Source organism: Falco punctatus (assembly GCF_963210335.1).
Source record: "Falco punctatus genome assembly, chromosome: 8".
NCBI lineage: Eukaryota > Metazoa > Chordata > Aves > Falconiformes > Falconidae > Falco > Falco punctatus.
In genome coordinates, this window is record NC_137588.1 from 33,188,760 (window position 1) to 33,207,907 (window position 19,148).

Consider the following 19,148-nt stretch of genomic DNA (forward strand, 5'->3'; position numbering starts at 1 on the left):
GAAAAAGCACACACCATTCAGTCCCACGTATCAACTATAAAAGTTATTAATAACTAGGAATTATTTAGGTAAGAGCCATGAGGCCAGCTTTAGCCTGGATGACTGCAGCTGGCCCGCTTTGAGCTCCATCAGTAAAACACAGCCAGAATTTGCCCCCGTGGGAACAGATCAGAGGTTCATGGGCTCAACATCAACCCATGCATCGTATTTTATGTTGTGTTTTACAGTTTATCAGCCTTCAGATTAAGATTTATTAGTGTTGCCTTGCTGTTTAGTGGTCGTAACTCACGACATGCTTGTTGCTTTGCAGTGCTGCCGTCGCACCGGTGCCTGTGATGGAGGGGCTGGTTCTCGCAGTGGACCTTGCACCAAACTACAATCCCACGCAGGAAAACCGCTTCAAGCAGCAATGCAGGGACACCAGGTCATCAGTATCTCTGCCAGGGTGCCTGTTCTCTCTATGTGGTGCCTCGCATCTGTAAGAGGCCAGGAGGCAGATCTTGTCACCCACCACTGTGATCAGGTCCAAGGCCATGTTACAGGCTTGTCCACCCCTTGGATGGAGATGCTTATGATCAGCTTGAGGACAAGAGCGCAACAAATTGTCTAAGCCAGCACAGGCAATACATTGTCCGGGGCACCTGGGAAGTCATTTTTCATCTGTGATATCTTCTCTCCTCCAGGGCTGGATGAATTACGTAAGGTTCCTTGGACCCCAGACAGGCGAAACGGGGTTATAGCGCAATGTGATCTCAGCTAGAGTTCACAGCCCAGCCTCCTGATGTTGTGCACAGACATGGTAACTTGGCTCTTTTCCTGCTTGAAAACATTTGTTTGGATGTTCTGAGACTTTCTCGAGGTTGTGGACCCCCGCCATAGGGTGTTACATGGCTTTAGATAAGAAATCTCCATAAAACTGTAAGCAATGTGTCTTCTGCAGTAAATCTTTCTTCTTAGTCAAGAGTGAAGAAGTCACATTAAGTTTCCTTACATTGCAGCCCACCTGTTGCAAGGAAAGTGCCAAGAAAATTATACACCAGTGGGAAAGTATAGATTGCATAGATGGCTTGGACCCAGCAAGAGTCTGTGTGGCTGTGGGATACACATTTAAAATCACCCCCCTTCTATGAAGCTTTCTTTGTGCAGTCGGAAGGGAATCCCTGGCTGGCTGGAGACAAGCGATCTGCCGGCTCAGGCACCATAGCTGTAGCTGCAATCTCCCCATTGAAAGGAAGGAGGATAACCTGGATGTTGGACAGACAGATCCTGTGTGGCACGGCACATTGGTGATCCTTGGGCTGTGTGAAGTTTGGGGAACAGCCTTAATTTCCCTGCCTGAACCTGGCGGCTCCCCTCCTGAGCCATATGGCCATGAGTGAGGAGTCTGCTGGCAGTACTGCATGTGCTCGGGGGTGCAGGGCTGCCTGTGCTTGCTGCTACAAGCCACCCTGGTAGACAAAATGATGGGCTTGCTGTTTAAACTAGAGGTTTACAAGAGAAGATCTGTTGACACCGAGTGGTTTGAATGCCCTTTCTTTATCTACTGAATAATTACTGTTAATTCACTACCTCTGAAAACATTTTAAAAGACCAGCAGTGCCTTGTTCTCTGCAGTCTGGCAGCACTGTGCTTTTGCACCACTGCCTGTGCAGCCAACATGGGGATGGATGAGACCTTCACAGCTATGGGGTCCAGTCCCCACTATTTGCTTCCTACCACCTCCTTTCCAAAAACTATAATCTTTCACACACCAGTGGGGTTCATCCATCACCCATCCCACTTCAGCTAAGAACTCCTCCTGGAAGTCCTTGCTGCAAGGGCAGGAGCTGGCCCTCCTGCCTGCAGCACACAGGGATGCATGTCCAGCCTGCAGCTTCTGCCTGTGCACCAATGCTGCCCTTTCCCTGCTTCTCACAGAAGTACTTTTGCTTTATATTTCCTTGCATTTGTAGCACTGTCATCAAAGGAGCTAATGAACCCCGCCCTGTGCTGCATTAGCTGCTGAGGCACCAGCGCCGGGGGATGCGCAGGGAGCAAACACTGACCTGCGGCAACGCCAGCCTGGGGGGGTCTCACACCAGTGACACTTCTGCAGAAGTCTCCTCTCCTGGAAGACTCATGCTTACACCCATACACTAACCTGAGCTGGATGTGAGGGGGGAGTCCCGCAAAGCCGAAAATACACATCCAGGGATTAAAGAAAAAAATCTTTTTCAAGGTGCAAGGAGCAAGCAGCTTGTGAAGCAGCTTGGCTGTCCAACACTGCGGGCGGAGCAGCGTGCTGGGATGTGGAGCAGCTCAGCTGTGATGACTGGCAAGAGCCACAAGATGTCTCTGGAAACCAGCATTTGGGAAAAAAAAAAAAAGGGCATTAATAACCCCAGGAAAGGGGCTGGGCTGTTTCCATCCGCAGTGAGCGCTGAGCCCCGGCGATGTGCGCTCTGGTAAGCCTGTGCTCGGAGCACTGGAGTCGGGGTAGCCCCACTCACTGGAGCCCCCTCTCCATCACCATTTACTCCAGGTGAGGATCTGGCTCATGAGGTCACACCCATGGTGTTCCCTCACTGCACAGATGAGAACAGTGGGTAAGTAAATCACCATCGGGTTAAAAACTGTAGTGACTTCTGAAGTTGTGGGACAAACAGCAATGAGAGCACATTGAAAACCAGATTAAAGAATAATCACAGTGCAGCAGGAAACAGTAAAAACAGGAGCAGTCCTCTCTCAGAGCCCATCTTGCCACGTTCCCTACACACCACAGCAGTGTCTGCATGGCTTTGGATCCCTTGGGATCTGTGGGCACCACAGGGCACAGCACAGCACAGCCTGCAGCTGGCTGGGGTCTCAGCACTGTCTGTCTTCAGCCCAGAGCAGTGATGGATAATACTTTTCTCCTTTAGTGTCCTCCTTCTGCTGCAGGTCACTCCTGGGAGAGCTAAAGGAGATATTTTCAGCTTCTGAGATGTTCCCTGTAGGCAGCATAGGCCTGGGATTATAATCTCCAAACATGCTAACTCTTATAGGATTTCATTACTAGCAGCATCACCCCCAGGGACTGATGAATAGAGAAAAATCCCGCTGCGGCACACCCACAGACGGACGTTATGGGAGCGAACTGTCTGTCCCTCACACAGGGAAAAATACCATGGAACATGACTCAGAGCTCAGCAGAACGCCTGCAGGTCCTGATCCTGCATCCATGTCAGTCACTCAGGGGAACTTCTCTCCCTTTCACCTGCTCCTCGGCTTCCTAGTAAACAGCTAGAGAATTGTAGGGTGGAAAAGGCTGATATAAGTGTAAAGTTGCTATTAAGAAATCTGTAAAGCACAGTAACTAGTGACTCACAAAGTTTCATGTGAGAAAACAAAGCTATCCTCCAATGGACCACACGGAGAGACAGCAGCTGCTGTAAACTGGAAAACCTCCTTAACATCCAACTAAAAATGTATGGCAAATAAAATCCATTGCCCACCAGGATCAGTGATTTTAAGTTTCACTTCTTTTAGGTTTTGTTTTCCTTCCTACAAATCATGACAGTCATTTAAATTAATAATAAGCAAGTTATGGGGACAATGGGATTTTTAATGAACTGTTTCTAGTTGTGGGGTTGCCTTTACAGGAACTCACCTAGCACACTGCAAATGCCAGTGTTTAGCACTAAGGCCACGTGGTGAAAAGCCCATTAGTCTAAATCCACTTGAACAGAAAGACCAAACTTTGTTCTTGCAGTGTGTTTAGGAAAACTCCTCCGGGACTGAGCTACCGTTACATCACTTTACTCGAGGCACACACATTCGGATAGAGCAGGGCAAGAAAAAAAAGTTGTAGTCAATATCTATGGCATGATTAGAGGAAGGATGGCTATTGCTGCACAACCAGCCCAGCAGTACCTGCCCTGTGGCAGCTGCAGGTTCTCCTCGGCCTCTCCGCAACAAGTTTAAAGCCTTTTTTCCTGACAAGGCCAGCAGATTTCTGCCTAGAGCAACTGTTTGCAGATTGAGGCAAGAGGATGCTGGATGCCAGGGTGACATGTGGGTGACAGGGTCAGACCCTCTGCAACAGTCAGGTAGTTCTAGCAGGGGAACCACAAGGGAAAGGGTGGCTTTGTGGCAGACCCGAACAACTGTGCTTCAGCCCAGCACACAAAGAGTATCATCGACATCTGCACCCCAAGCCTCCCCACAGTCACAGCTCTGGTATTAAGGAAGGGACATAAGACTCCCAAAATTTTTTCCATGCAGATTATGAACACAGGAACTTTTACCTCACTGCTTTCCATTGAACCACATGGGGAAAAAAAAAAAAAAGGATGATGCTGGAGTAGATTTTCCCTTCGTTACATAGCTTAGAATTCTTCTTATTAACACAATTGTGTAGTAATCAGACAATTTGGAGATGTTATTGTGGAAGGTCACCAAGATTTAGTGGGACATTTCTTGGTGACGTTTAGTTTAACTTCTGCTTCCTGGTTTGTCTGGGATGAGTGCTCTTTTTGGTCAGAAAGTACCAATCTCCCTCCAAAACATGCTGTAACCCAGAAGCAGAAGATCTGTTCCTGAATCAGTGTCTGTCCAAAGAAATGTGTGCCCCCAAGGACCAAAATCCCACAGTACATTTAATTTTCAGGGGGGGGGGGGGGGGGGGAGGAAATAAAAGAAAGAAAAAAGGGGCAGAAAAAAAAAAGCTGTGGTCCTTCATTTGGGATCTGTGTTTCTCAGGATGTCTGGGCTGAGGCCTCCGGCAGCTGAGGGATGTGTATCCAGCCAGAAGAACCCACCCCAACCCATAACCACCCTTCCCACAGCCACGGCTTTGTGCAAAATGACAGAGAGGGTAAAACGGTGAATGCGAAATCTCCTGAGTGAAAAGGAATTAGTAAAACCCCATATTCATGAAATATTGAGAGCTAATTATATGTGCATCGGAAACCTCTGGGGAAAGGGAGATGGAGGCCTTTCATTAGACGGTAACTGGAACTTTTTCATCATTTGTCTAGCTCAGGAATGTAAGGCTGCTGTCTGGAGAGGGATGTGGGATTTGGCTGCAGGGCTGGGTGTGCAGGTGAAGTGCCATGCTAGCGAGTATTTCTATTGTACTCTGGCATGTCTTGGAAAAGGCTCTCAGCTGTAGCAGGTCGGTGGGGCTGGGCGCTCCTACATCTCAGCACTCCCACAAGACCTCTTCACCTGGATCCACCGGGAGGAATCATTGCTACCGAATAATTTTTCCCTCCTCGTCCCACCCAGCCCTCAAATGGGTCCAAAGCCCCATCCCTCACTTCAAACCTGGTCACAATTTCTCCTGGAGGGTGCAGACCCCATACTCTGCCAGGCTGTCTCCAGAAAGTTCAGTTTCTTTGCTTTTGACCTGCTCTCTGCTTTCACAACCCAAAACGAGTGGCTAGTTATTGTCACTGCACCATGGCCCAAATTCAAAAGCAAGGTCAGAACAGGTGAAGAAGGGGGAAAGTTTTTATTGTGGAGCCAGAGATAAGCAAGCAAATGAAATCCTGCCCACTGCATGACCAGCAGTGGTCGGTGGCCACAGGGCAAGGGACGAAAAGTAAAAAAAAAAAAAGGAGGGGTGGGGGTGGAGAGGTGCGGAGAAGTAGGCTGCAGTGGGTGAAGGAGGGGTTTCTCTCTCAAAGCTTTACAGCGACTTTAGGCACAAGGATGCCCGGGGAAACCCGTCCCAGATCTCTGCCTTCTGCCCCTCGCTGGGTGGGCAGAGGCACCCGGGTCCCTGCCGCCAGGCCCCCCGCCCGCACCCGCGGCCCTTCTCCGGCAGCCGCGTTCACCTCCCCGCCGGGATCCCCTGGCGATGCCGGCCAGGGCGGGACGCGTGTCCCGGCCCACGCAGGGAAGCAGCCCCCGAGGGGCGCGGGGCCCAGCCCCCCGCAGCGGCTCCGGCAGGGCTCCCCGCTGCGGGCCCTGCCCGGGGCTCCGCTCGGCCCGGCCGCCCCCACCCCGCGCAGCCCCCGCACCCGCGGAGCTGCCCGCCTTGCTCCCGCGGCGGCGGCGGCGAGCCCCGGCCCTCGGCACATAAATCAGCATTAAAGCCATTCCCCCCTCTGATCCCTGGTGCCACCATCTATTACTCCCCCAGTGCGTTTTCTATCACCTTTTGTTAGAATTACACACCTGGAAACTTAATTTACCCGGAGCTTTAAAGACAAATAAATACAGGCAGGCCGGTGTCCCCGCGATATGCCTATTTACTCCCGCGATCCTTAGATTATTATGAATTGTTGTGATTTTCAGGCTGATGCTGGTTTAAATACCATCTCGGCTGCTGTCCCCGGCTGGGAAAAAAAAAAAATAACACCAAACCTCCCATCCTTCCCGATCAGGGGGCAAAGAGCAAGAGACCATAGCACTTGCTCTGGGCTTTATTTACTTTTGCTATTATTGTTATTATTATTTCTGAAATCTGGAGCGAGCGAGGTTTGCAATTGCTGAAATAATTGCCTGGGAGAAAGGTTGCTTAATCTGTTCATACATTATTGACTCGGGCTCCAATATTTGCCTTGCTGCTTTTTATCGCAAGAAGATCACGTACGAGGGTCTTTTGCATAACAATTTTTAAAGAGGACACATCCTTATATCAAAAGTGGACGTGACTTGAATTTTGCCGGTGTTTGTCCCTAAAATGACCCAATTCCGGTTACTGCCACTGGGCAGCAGTAACATTGCATCATTTCTCCAGGCAATAGACTTATTTTGCTTTACTCTCTGCCCCTGTCCCCCCGTCGTCGTCGTCCCCCCGTCCCCCCCAAGCCAGCATGTACTTTTAAAGCTGATTATTTTGTCTTGCTGCGTTCTAGCCCCACACACACTGTTTTCTCTCCCTGGGAACAGATGAGCAGAGAGGAGCAAGCCCTGCTCGTAGGAGCAACATGGATAATTAAAGCCGAAAGTTGCCATGCAAGGCAGAAATAGTGCCTTCAACGAAATTTTGCTGTAAGTCGCCGCAGAGAGACCCCAGCGCCGGTGCCAGCGCCTGCAGCCACCTCCCCGAGCATCATTTTCCCCGATGAGGATCAAAAGAAGCCCCCCTCTCCCCTGCTTTTTCAAATCGAAATCGTGCTGCTTCCCGGCCCCACTGGTCAAGTTAATTCCGGAACAAAGGAGGACAAAAACACAAAGGATTTCTCTCCCCCCCCCTCCCCCTCTCAAACTTCCCCGGTGCCCGCACCCTGGCCCGGCGCAGGCCGGCACACCCCCCACCGGGCATCGCCCCCCGGGCCCGGGGCCCGGCCTGCAGCCACGGCCCGCCGACGGGGAGGGGGGGTCAGTGACAGAGGGGGCTCGCCGTGGTGAGGGGCACGGGGCTCGACCCTCCTCCAACGCACTGGTAGGGAGGAAGCCCTGAGCTGCCTGCAGACTGGGAGGGGAGAAGTGCTGACACCCGGTTCCCCCGGCACTGGTGCTGCCTTTGGACCCCGGGGTAAAAATCGTAAAGGCTGGATCTGCCCGAGCCACGGGAGGTGCCCAGCGACCCCTAGGGCAAACACCTCCCGCGGGCTGAGAAAGGCAAGCACCTGGCAGCCGGGGAGAGGAGCATCCCTCCATGCAAAGAGTTGAGCAAACTTCCCACGGCGACCGTCCCTCTGCTCCCGGGCAGGGGACAGGCGCGGGGTTCGCAGCGGGAGCCCCTCAGGGTGGTCCCCGGGTGATGGAGAACTCGGGGAGGGGGGGTGGGGGGCGGCGGGGGGTGCCGTGCCCGTGTGCACCTTCAGAGCTAGCAGCTGCACCCATTTGCACAGGCTGGGTGCAAGGCAGTGTTCCCCTGCGCGCCCGCTTGCACCCACGTTCGGGCGCACAAATGCACGGGCAAACCCTGGCACGCAAGTGCAGGCGCTGCACGCGTGGGTTGGGAGGCACGGCGGGTCCGCGTGGAGATGTACACACACACCTACACACACACACACACACACACACACACACACACACGGCAGAGCAGCGGGGGGGCGGCGGTCCTGCGTGTGTCCCTTTGTCAGCCCCAAATACACAAGCCGGGAAAGGGAATGGCTTTACTACCACGAAGAACCCTGCACTCACTCGAGGTGGCAAAAGTCTTGGGGGGCCTGTCCCAAGGCCAAGCCCCGGCACCCTGTCCGGGCCGGGGCACCCCCCGCCCGCCGGAGCCCCGCCGGGCCGACCCCGCTGCTACCCCGCCGGGCCGAGCAGCGAAAGTGCCCGCGACCCTTCCCCGGGCTACCCGGCGGCAGGGCGAGACCCGGGTAGGGAGAGCCGGAGGAAATTAAAAACGTACTTAAAAATGTAAATGAGCTCGAGCCAGCCCGGCACCGTGCGAGCGGGCAGTGAGCGCACGGCGGGACCAGCCCGGCGGAGCGGGGACGGGCGCGCACCCTCTCGCTGCCGCGGAACTTTCAGCCCCCGCTCGCAGTGCGCTCGGCGAGGGGACAGGAGCATCTGCCCCGAAGTGGGGTAACGCAGCGCTCGGAAACATCCACTGTAACTTAAACCAGATTGTCAGGGAGGCAGACGGGGCTGGAGAAAGCCGCCTGCACTGCTCGCCTGTCGAGAGGATGTCGCTGCCCGTCTCGGATGTATTCCTCCCCCGGCCAGCCAGCGAGCAACATCTCCGGGAGCTGGGACTTTTTAAGGCGGCCGCTCCAGGTGACTTGAGCTGCTCGCTGCGAGGTAGGGTGGGCTGCAGCTGTGGGTGGGAGGCGGGAGGGGGCTCGGGAAGCAGATGGGAAGGGGTTTGCAGCCAGGCCACCGGAAAGCAGCGAGCTCTTTTCTTTTCTTTTCTTTTCTTTTCTTTTCTTTTCTTTTCTTTTCTTTTCTTTTCTTTTCTTTTCTTTTCTTTTCTTTTCTTTTCTTTTCTTTTCTTTTCTTTTCTCTTCTTTTCTTTTCTCTTCTTTTCTCTTCTTTTCTCTTCTTTTCTTTTCTCTTCTCTTCTCTTCTCTTCTCTTCTCTTCTTTTCTTTTCTCTTTTTTCTCTTCTCTTCTCTTCTCTTTTTTCTCTTCTTTTCTCTTCTCTTCTTTTCTTTTATCTTCTCTTTTTTTCTCTTCTTTTCTTTTCTCTTCTTTTCTTTTCCTTTTTATCTTCTTTTCCTTTCTTTTCTCATTTCTTTTCTTCTCTCTTCTTTTATCTTCTTTTCTCTTCTTTTCTTTCTTCTTCTTTCCTGTCTTTTCTTTTTTCTTGTCTTGTCTTTTGTTTTCTTTTCTTTCTAATTTTTATTTAAATGTTTTCTATGCTACTTCTCCTTTTTTCTATCTTCTCTGGTTTTCTGCCTTTTTTCTTTTTCCTTTATTTTTGCTTTTCCTTTTTCTTTTTATTTCCTCTTCTTTTTCTTTTCCTTTCCTTTTTTATTTAGCCTTTTTCCTTTCTCTTTTCCCCTTCCTTTTTCTTTTTCCTTGTTCTTTTTCTCTTTCTTTCTCCTTCCTCTCCTTTCTTTCTTTTTTTTCTTTCTCTCTGTCTTGCTTTCTTTTCTTCCTCTCTTTCTTTTCTTCTTCTTCTTTTTTTTTAATTTCCTTGTAGGAAAAGAACAAACCAATAATACCGCCAAGAATAAGAACGACAGTTTTCCCTGCTCTTCCCAGAAAATTCTGCGGGGTGTTTTCGTCCCCGTCCCCCTTAGGAAGCGGGGCCAGACAATGAAGTAAATAAAATTAAATCTTTCCTAGAGTTCCCTGTGACTTGAGAGCCGGGCTGCATTGCCGGGGTGGGGGTGGTCCTGGACGGTAATTGATTCATAACTGTACACCAGGACACCAGGGCACAACATCCCCGGCGCCCCGGGAACCTCTCGGGGGAGCGGTGTGGCCGCGCTGCCCGCCGGCCCGGGGTGCGGGGCTGCCTCTCCGACCCGGGGTGCGGGAGTGCCGCTCCGGCGGGCTGCGCCGGCTCTACCCGCAGCCCGGCCCTCCTCCGCAATTAAAACCACCCCTTCCTCCCTGCCCGCTCCCCGCGCCTGCACCGGGAGAGGTTTGGAATCCCAGGGATAGAAACCTGTGCCCCGAAAAAAGTTTCGAGCGGGGCTGCTTCCCATACCTATTTACCAACGAATTACACTGCTATTATTGCTTTCAATGAAGACTGAATCCCCAAGCGATAATTGAATTAGTCTATTGAAGAGACTGTCAGGTACAATGACGTGGTATATCCCGCGCATTTCCCAGGGTCTATAGGCTTTGGGGACCCGGAATGTATAGTCTGACCTTACAGCTCATAATAATAATGCTGCACTTGTAGCAGAAATCTATTCGTATTCACTTTTAACAAAACCTCTGGTCAGCCAGTCCCTGTAGGAAGGATGAAATCTATTGTATTAGAACAACTCATTTATGTCCTTCAGCAAAGGCCCCAATGAGATCTGATCTAGACCTAGAAATAGGATTACCACAGCGTATATTAACCACGTTTCTATACTTCCTCCTTCCTATAAGGGCGCCGAGAAAAAAAAAAACAAAACACGCAAAGGATTTTTGATCCGATTTTAATTTTATTTTTAATTTCAAATTTAAAACCTCCTCTCTTTGGTGGCCTTCCTCAAAAAGAAGAAAAAGAAGAGGAGAAGAAGAAGAAGAAGAAGAAGAAAAAGAAGGAGCGAGAGGGAAATAAAGAAGAAAGTAAATACAACGAAATCGGAGAAATCCTTTCGCCCGATTTCCGAAGCGGCTGCGGGCGCCTCAGGCTGGTGCCGTGCGGCGGGAGCGACTCGCCCGCGCTCCCCGCAACCCGACGGCATGTACCAGGGATCCCAGCCCTGCTCCCCGCCCCCGCCGCCCCTCGGCTGCTCTCCGCCTCCCGGATTTGATCTTCTCCCTCCCCACGCCAGGACGGCTGACCCAAGCCCCAGCGCCCAGAGCCCGTGGGGACATCATTCTGCAAGAGCCTGAGATCGCCCCGGGGCACTTCCGAGGGACAGGGAGCGCCGCAGCCCGGCCCCGGCCCCTGTAGCCCTTTCGGGGACGGCTGGGTGCCCCGGCCCCGCTGGACGCGCCGGCGGCTCGGCGAGACCGGCCCCTCCCGACGGCAGCGAGCGCGGGGTTCTGCGGGGCCGGGCGGCCCCGACGGGCGCCCCGCAACCCAGCGGCACCCACAAGTTACGGAGGGAACTTTTTCCTATGAAAGGATTTTTTATTTTTTTTTTCTCCAAGCTTCCGTCCTTAAGACACGATGTAGACATATTACTCCGATTACTGTAACTATCTGCTAGCCGGAGAGTAATATTTATCTATTTAGATAGGAAGGGTCGCGGCGGAAAAAATATCCAGCCTGGAAATATACATCGTCTTTTCCTTTAACCCCTCCTCATTCATCTAGTCGATCCCCCACCCCCTCCGTACACAAACCTACTCAATTTATAGAGAAGCCTTTAAAATCCAGAACAGTTTCTAGAAGAAGGGAGGACTCCAGATGCAACAACCCCCCCCGCCTCGCCATACACACACCCGTGCACACACCCGCACACACTTCGCCCCCCGCCCTGCGCGCTCAGGAAGGCAAATTAAATAGTTAAAGGCTTCGATTTCTCTCTCTCTCCCTTTTGTTACCCAATTTTGGAACATTTAAGGATGGGTGTGTGTATTGTATTCAATAATAAAAGCTATAGGGCCGCCAGGACATTTATCATCCTATTACTGTAACAAATCCGGGCTCCCAATACATGAAAGGTAAAATGAATTACCGACGTTAAGCCGTCAATAAAGTCATTTCTGTAAATGGTGTCTCCGAAGGACTGCAGCATTATTCAACTAGCTTTATCAGCAGCTGGGAAATTACGTGAAGAAGCTCGCAGCGTGTAATATGGCCCTGCTTACTTTGATTAAGCGTCTTGCCAGGGAATAGTGACAGTGCTTTTGACCAGGTTTTATTCGCCGTCCTGTGATGAACGCCAAGCTGATCAGGCGGAATGAAGAGTAATTAAAACCTATAAATTATCTTTTGCAGCCCTTCTCAAGGCGTCTCTTGCAGGAGAGATAAGGCAGCGAGCCCCCATTTACAGCTCTGAAAGGGACCGCGGCTCACAAAGGCTACGTGGCTAAATGGGATATTGATAGTGTCCTAATTAGAATTTAATTAAGTACCCACGCTCGCTTTTGGGATAAAGATTTCAATTTTGCTAACTTAAATATAAATAAACCCAATTTCGGTGCGAGTAAATGATATGATATTGTGAATGCAGGGGGGGTTTAACATTCATTTAATTGCGGATGAAGCTCTTGATTCCAGAGCCGATTGTGTCCTGCCAGCTATTATTTTAGGGGATTATTGTGTGGTTGGAGGTAACAATCCCGTAATGTTTCCCCGCCGCGGAAAATAACCGAACGTGCCTCGGAGGTGCGGCCGCAAACACGCCGCCGGGCGCCCGGGGGGCTCCGGCCGGGCACCCAGCGTGCGGCCCCGGCAGCGCCCCCGGCCGTACCGCGGAGCGAGGCGGGGGGCAGCCCCGCCGCTCCGGCCCCGCAGCGCGGCCCGCAGGGTAACGGCGAGGCGCGGGCACACACAGACGCAGCTGCCGGCCTGTTCTCAGCGCGCACCCGTGCACATATAGGATGTATAGGCGGCGGCACGTGACGCAGCCCGGCCCCGCGGAGGGGCGCGGAGCGGGGCGCGGTGATCCCGCGGCCTCCCCGCTGGCCGAACGTTCCCGAGGCAGCGGGGGGGACGGACATACGGGCTCTTCGGTTCCGTCAGGAAGGGAAAACGCCGGGAGCTGCCCTACCCGCAGCCCCGGGCCGGAGAGCGGCCCCAGCCCGCAGCAGGTGCCTGCGGCCGGCTGGGAAGCAGCCGCGGCTCCGGGCCCCCAGCCCGCCGCCGGGCCCCCTCCCCCGGCATGTGAAATGGGGGGGGGGTGGGGGTCCCAGAGCACCCGCACTGCCCTTCCCCGAGCCGCTGGGCCCCCCGCCCCGGGGCCGCCGGCTGAAGGCACCGGCCGAGCTGCCCTCCCCGCGGCGCTCGGCTGCAGCCCCAGCAGTCCAGCAAAAACAAAACTGGGCTCAGGGAGTTTGGAATTTTCTTTTTCTACCCTGTAAATTATTTTTTAGAAAGCTGCATCGGTCCTGAAAAGGTGAGCTTTTCTTCCCACCCTTTAGAATCCTGAATCCTTAATTTTCCCTTCTGCCTCACCACACGTCCCGAGGTGCTTGCTCCGCCGGGCACAAACAAACAGAAAAACGCACCCAACGAAACCCCCAAAACAGGGGGAAAAAAAATAACAAGCTGAACCCAAACAAACAAACAAACATCAAATAGCAGACGAAGAAACACGATACGAATTCAGCTGTGAGCTGGCGGCTGGGCTGCTTCATATTCCGAAAAAAAACCCCAACCCCCAACTCCAGTGAAGGAACAAACCAGCCGAGCGGCCGCGGCCGCAAGCCTGGCTCGCCCCGGCAGCGGCTCCTGCCTCTGCTATTATAAATTATTATTATTATTTTCATTTTTTATTCCTTAAAAAAAAAAAAAGTTTCGATTCCGGGCAATCCCCATCCCGTTCGCCACCCCCTACGCCCTCCTCCCCGCTGCCGAACCCCGCCGCGGTAGAATGGAAAAGAAAAAGGGGAAAAAAGAGCACCCACAGATAATTGGGGGGGGGGGTGTCATTTATTATGGGGGGCAGTAGGAGCGCGGCTGATGACCACATCTCCGCCACCCGCGGCGGCCCGCTCAGGATACGGCGCGGCTGGAAGAAGTTGTTGGGGGGGGGGGGGGGGGGGGGCTATACACGCGTGTAGGTGCGGACACGGCAGCCCCCGCCCCGTCGCGCCGCTCCCGCCGCCCGTCCCGTCCCGTCCCCACGCGGTATTTATGGCGGCGGCCCGCCGGGCGCCCATTGGGCGCGGCGCGGGGTGTCAGCGGCGGCGGCGGCGCGCCATTGGCCGCCTCCACGTGCGGGGCCGCCTCACGTGCTTCCGGTGCGAGTGAAAAAAGTGTGGCTGAGGGATTTTTTAGGGAGAGTTTGTTGCACGGACCGGAGCTGTCAGAGATTTGGCCTTTTTTTTTTTTAATTAAAAAAAAAAGAGGGGAAAAAAAGAATTTAAAAAAAAATTAATAAATTGGCCCGGGCGGCGTGCACCACCAGGCTGGCGGGGAAGGCTCCGGCAGCCCGCGGCGTGGGTAGAGCGCAGCGTGACAGCGGGGCAGCGCGGAGCCGCGGCGGCGGCGGGGACATGGGCAGATTTTGACGGATTTTCGGGGGGCAGGTTTTTTTTTTGGGGGGGCCCGCAGTGTTGCCGCGCACCTTTTTGGGTTTGGTTGGGTGTTTTTTCTTTTTTTTTTTTCTTTTTTTTTTTTTTTTTTTGGTGGTGGAAATATAAGCTGATCGGGAGAAGGGGGAAAGAAGCCCTCGAGTGTCTCCCCGGGTTTGGATCCATCCGTGCGAGGGGGAGAAAAAAAATCTCAGCTCCGGCCCAACAAGTGGATTTTAATCTTTTTTTTCTTTTTTTTTTCCTTTTTTTTTTTCCTCTTTTTTTAAAATTTTTCCTCCCCCTTTTCCACCCCGCCACCCACCGGCAAAGTGGGGTGGGCGTAAAGTGGGTGGGTGGGGGGGAAAAGAGGCAGCGATCTCCGTGGCGGGGGCTGAGCATGGAAGAGCCGCCGGAGGGGCACGGCCACCGAGACGCGGCGCCCGGCCCGGCGAGCAGCGGCAGCGGCAGCGATGGCGAGAGCATGCCCGTGTCCCCCAGCCCCGCGCCCGCCTCCCCCGCCGCGCCCTGCCCCCTGCCCCTGCCCCGCCGCCGCCCCCCGCCGCCCCCGCCGCCGCCGCCGCCACCGCCCCACCGCACCACCAACTTTTTCATCGACAACATCCTAAGGCCGGACTTCGGCTGCAAGAAGGAGCCGCCCGCGCCGGCCGGCGGCGGAGGAGGAGGAGGCAGCCGGGAGCGGGACGGAGACCGGGGGCAGAGCTCAGGTAGAGAAAACGTCAACCCGCTGCTGGCCCGGCCGCCCAACCCGCCCTCCCTCCTCTGCCCGGACTCGAACTGCCGTCCCGACGGCTCCGCGCCGCCGCCGCCGCCCGCCGCCGCCGCCGCCAAAGGCAGCCCCGCCGCGGCGGCAGCGGCGGCGGCGGCGTCGGGGGCGGCGAAGCCCCCCGCCGACGGGGGCGAGACTCACCCGGCGAAGTACGGGGAGCACGGCAGCCCCGCCATCCTCCTCATGGGCTCTAATAATGGAGGACCTGTTATAAAGCCCGACTCGCAACAGCCGCTGGTGTGGCCTGCCTGGGTCTACTGCACTAGGTATTCAGACAGACCGTCCTCGGGTAAGGAACCGCGGCGCATCTGGGAGCTGTTAAAATCGTGACAAGGTCCCCCTTCCCCCCTTCCCCTCTTCCTCCTTTTGCTTTGGCTCCCGGCCTGCTGAGGACCTCGCGTGGGGAGGCGCGGGGGGTGGGGTGGGGGGGGTGTCCTGGGTCACCCGGGGCGAGAGGAGACGCGTTCCCCCCCCGCCCCCCCCCTTCCTCCTCCAAGTCTCCCGAATGTGAATGACGCCGGGCCCGGTTCGGACGCGTTTCGCCGCGCAGGGCCCCTGCCCATGCCCCCCGCTCGCCCCGCCGTGCCGCAGCCCGGGGCGTTCCGCAGCTCGGTGGCGTGGGGCGGGAGGGCTGCGGGAAAAGGCAGTGGATTCGGCTGCTCCCGTGTTTTGGGGCTTTCTCTCCCCTTATTTTATTTTTTTTCTGGGTGCTGGTGGCTTTTCGGGGGTGGGGGGGAGACCCGAGCCACATGTTGAGCGGCTGCTGGAGGTGCGTGTGTATGGGGGTGCTTTCGGAAGGCGAGGAAAAAGGGGCTTTTTTTGGGAAGGTGGCGGAGGGGCTGTTCCTCGGGGCCTCTGCAGCGAGGCAGAGCCAGGCCGGCCCTTAGGCCGCGCACTGCCGCGGGAGCCGGTGCTCGGTGCTGCGGTTCAGGGCCCGGCGCTCGGGGAAGGGACGCGCCTCTGCCCAGGGCTGCCCCGGGGGGGCTGCCTGCTCGGCCCTCCCGGCACCCTTCTGCCGCCCTTTTCCACATTTCCACATCTCCTAACAGTAACCCAGGTGCCCCCGGCTGCCCCGTATTTTATCACCGTTGGTTTCTATTTTTAATTGTATTTTTTAAAAGAAACGGAGGGCGAGGAGAGAGGGTTCCCCCGTGCCCCCCCCCAGGCCAGCAGCCAGGGATCCGCAGCGCGGGCCGGGGCCGTGGTGGGCTGCCCTGTGCCGGCCCGGGGGGCGCGGGGCCGGCTGCCCGGGGGCCGCTCCGGGACACGGGGAAGGCGGCGATGCCTGGGCCCGACCCCGGCCCGGCGGCTCCCTGCCGGCGGTCAGTGCGGCGCTAGCGGCCGCGCCATCTCCATCCCCAGTTATTGACACGTCCAGTGACTCGAAACTCAGAAAAGCCACTTTGATTGACTCGGGTGATTGATGGAGTGATAGAGCTGTCAGACGGCGCGGCCCTCGCTGCCGGCCGGCCCGGCCACGGGTGTTTTGTTGCGGATTCCCAGGGCCGCCGTGCGCCAGGCGTTTTGCACTTGCGCCTTCATTTCCTTCTCTCCCCGTTCCTCGGGCAGAGGGTCATTTCTGCATGTCCTCCCCGATGCTCCTCGCTCGCCCCAGCCTGGAGGGGAGAAGGGCGAGGGGCGACTGGCTCGGCTGGGTTCGGCCGCTCTCTTTGTTGTGCTCGGAGCTGCCCGCCGGCCCCGCCGCTTCTCCCGGCTCCGGGAACGAGCGGGCTGCGGCGGTCGGAGGCGCCGGCACCCCGCTGCAAGGTGCCGGGGCAAAGCGATTCACTCCCCGCGCCCTCCGCCCCGCCGCCGCCCGGGCTCGGGAGCATCCCGCCGGGCCCTGTCCCCCTCCCCGCCAGCAGCCGCCGGCGAGCCGTGGGGAGCCCCCCGCTCTGGGGAAGGGCTGCGCCGGGAGAGGAGCTTTCGGCCTACTCGGCGGCCGGGAGGCCTCGCCGGCTCCGGCTGTGGCTGCGGCTGGCGGGGGGCTGCGAGCCCGGGGCCGCCCGCCGAGCCTGGCAGCTGTCGGGGGATTTTCGCAGATCCCTTCCTCCATGGATCCCTCCCCGCTCCTCTCCCCCCAGGCCGGGCCGGCGGGCCGGGCCGTCGTGCAGGGGGCTGAGGGCAGCTCCTCGGCCGGGCCACTTCCCCGGTGAGCTCTGTGGCACTTCACCTGGCCCCGGCCCGGCCTGGGGATGGAGCGGCAGGGGGGGTACAGCCTTCGGCTGGGGTTCACGGAGGGGGCTGCAGGCGGGGCCGGGGTCCCCGGGAAGGAGCGGCCGCCGTAGAGCCCGGGCGACCCGGGCGGCGGCATGGCTCCGGCGGACAAGCTCCCCCCCGGGGCTGGGCCGGCCTTGCGGTGCGGGCTTTTGCCCCCCGAAGGAGAGAGGGACAGTCCCCGGCCTGGCGGCGGCTCCCCGGTGCCGGGCCGCGGGGACGTTGGCGCCCCGCGCCGCCCGGTGGAGCCCTGTCCGGCCGGCGGGCCTTGGCCCCGGGCAGCGCGGAGCGAGCGCGGCCCGTCCCGGCGGAGCGGCGGCCCGACGTGTGCCGGGGCGGGGGGCGAGCGGGGCGCCGCTCCCCTCAGCGGGGCCAGCTCGGCGGGGCGGCGGGGGATGCGCGGGCGGCGCGCTCGGCCCCGGCCTCCCCTCTCATTCCCCATCTTTCCCTCCGCCGTGCCGGGGCGGCAGTGCCGGGGTTGGAGGCGGGGGGAACACGACACACGGGACCGGCACAAATTCGCCCGCCGGCCATTTTTCCGGCGGCTGGCGGGGCGGGGGCGGCTGTCGGTCGGTCGGTCGGTCGGCGGCGCGGCCCTGCCCAGCGGCGTGTGTGTGCCCTGCCCGCAGGCCCCCGCACCAGGAAGCTGAAGAAGAAGAAGACGGAGAAGGAGGACAAGCGGCCGCGGACGGCGTTCACGGCCGAGCAGCTGCAGCGGCTGAAGGCGGAGTTCCAGGCGAACCGGTACATCACGGAGCAGCGGCGGCAGAGCCTGGCCCAGGAGCTCAGCCTCAACGAGTCCCAGATCAAGATCTGGTTCCAGAACAAACGAGCCAAGATCAAGAAGGCGACGGGCATCAAGAACGGGCTGGCGCTGCACCTCATGGCCCAGGGACTCTACAACCACTCCACCACCACCGTGCAGGACAAAGAGGAGAGCGAGTGAGGCAGCGCGGACCCCAGCCCTGCGCCGCGGTGTCGGCCCGCCGGCCGGGAGGCGGACAGGTGCTATTTAAAAGCAGATCTATTGTCTATCCATAGTATAAGGACTCCGATTAAGAAAAAAAAATATGAACACTTAAAAAAAATATCTCTATATAGCCAAACAGCATATGACCTTGTATATATTTAATTTCAGGTAAGAAATATGTGTAGCGATCTCTATTTGCTGGACAGTTTCTCTCTCCCCTTCTCTCTCTCTTCCCCCCCTTTCTTTTGTTCGTTTGTTCGTTTTGTTTGCTTTCCTTTTTTTTCCCCTCGATGTCCGTTGCTCTTGTTTTACAGTAAATGTCTGACTTTCTCATCTTTCGTTCGATCTTTTTTTTGTGTGTGTGTGTGTGAATTTCTGTCTCCTTTTTTTTTTTTCTTTTTTCCCGAGGAAAAAAAAATAATTCTGATCCACAGACTGCGAGACTGAACCCGCCGCTACAAGCCAAAGATTTTATTATGTTCAGAAATCTGTAGTCTGAAATAAAGTGTAGACTGTGTTCAGGATCCAGGCTGGCTGTAATTCTTTATTTTAGTGTATGGATGTTTGTATATATATATACATAAATATAAAAAATAAATATATATATACATACATGATACGCTGTTTATATAGTGCCATTTCGGTAGTGTATTTAGGTTTTGTTTTCGATTGATCAGTGCAGCAATTTTTAAACCGCTCATACCTGGTTCAAAACCCTGAGGCCTTTGATTTTTTATTTTTTTTTTTTACTTTCTCTTTTTATTTTTCTAGCCTCTTAAAAAAAAAAATTCTCTTTGACTGTTGTGGTCGTGCCTCATCTCCTGCGTCTTCCTTTTTAACAAGAAATAAAAACCACCTCGTGATAATGGTAATAATCTATCACCAGCTCCTGCAGGAAAAATGCCTGAAACCGCCTGGACATTTGGAGCTCCGGGATGTGTTGAAAAGGGATTTGCCTGACAGCTCCTCGCCTGGCTCCGAGAGGGGCTGCTCCCACCCCGAGTTCCCA

At 55.8% G+C, this 19,148-nt stretch overlaps 2 protein-coding genes across 2 annotated transcripts; one reads left to right on the forward strand and one right to left on the reverse strand.

Moving 5' to 3' along the window:
* Positions 1 to 4,639: 4,639 nt before the first annotated feature.
* On the reverse strand, positions 4,640 to 8,606 carry LOC308068501 (uncharacterized protein; the record flags this gene model as incomplete). The annotated part of the gene is made up of 3 exons (XM_080399222.1): positions 4,640 to 7,915; positions 7,950 to 8,169; positions 8,490 to 8,606. 3 exons carry the CDS (start codon positions 8,604 to 8,606, stop codon positions 7,173 to 7,175), a joined length of 1,080 nt encoding a protein of 359 aa, XP_080255348.1. The 3' UTR covers positions 4,640 to 7,172.
* Positions 8,607 to 13,194: 4,588 nt separating this feature from the next.
* On the forward strand, positions 13,195 to 18,663 carry EN1 (engrailed homeobox 1). Its single transcript, XM_080398642.1, has 2 exons — positions 13,195 to 15,241; positions 17,799 to 18,663. Exons 1-2 carry the CDS (start codon positions 14,563 to 14,565, stop codon positions 18,113 to 18,115), a joined length of 996 nt encoding a protein of 331 aa, XP_080254768.1. The 5' UTR covers positions 13,195 to 14,562; the 3' UTR covers positions 18,116 to 18,663.
* The last annotated feature ends 485 nt before the right edge of the window (positions 18,664 to 19,148 follow it).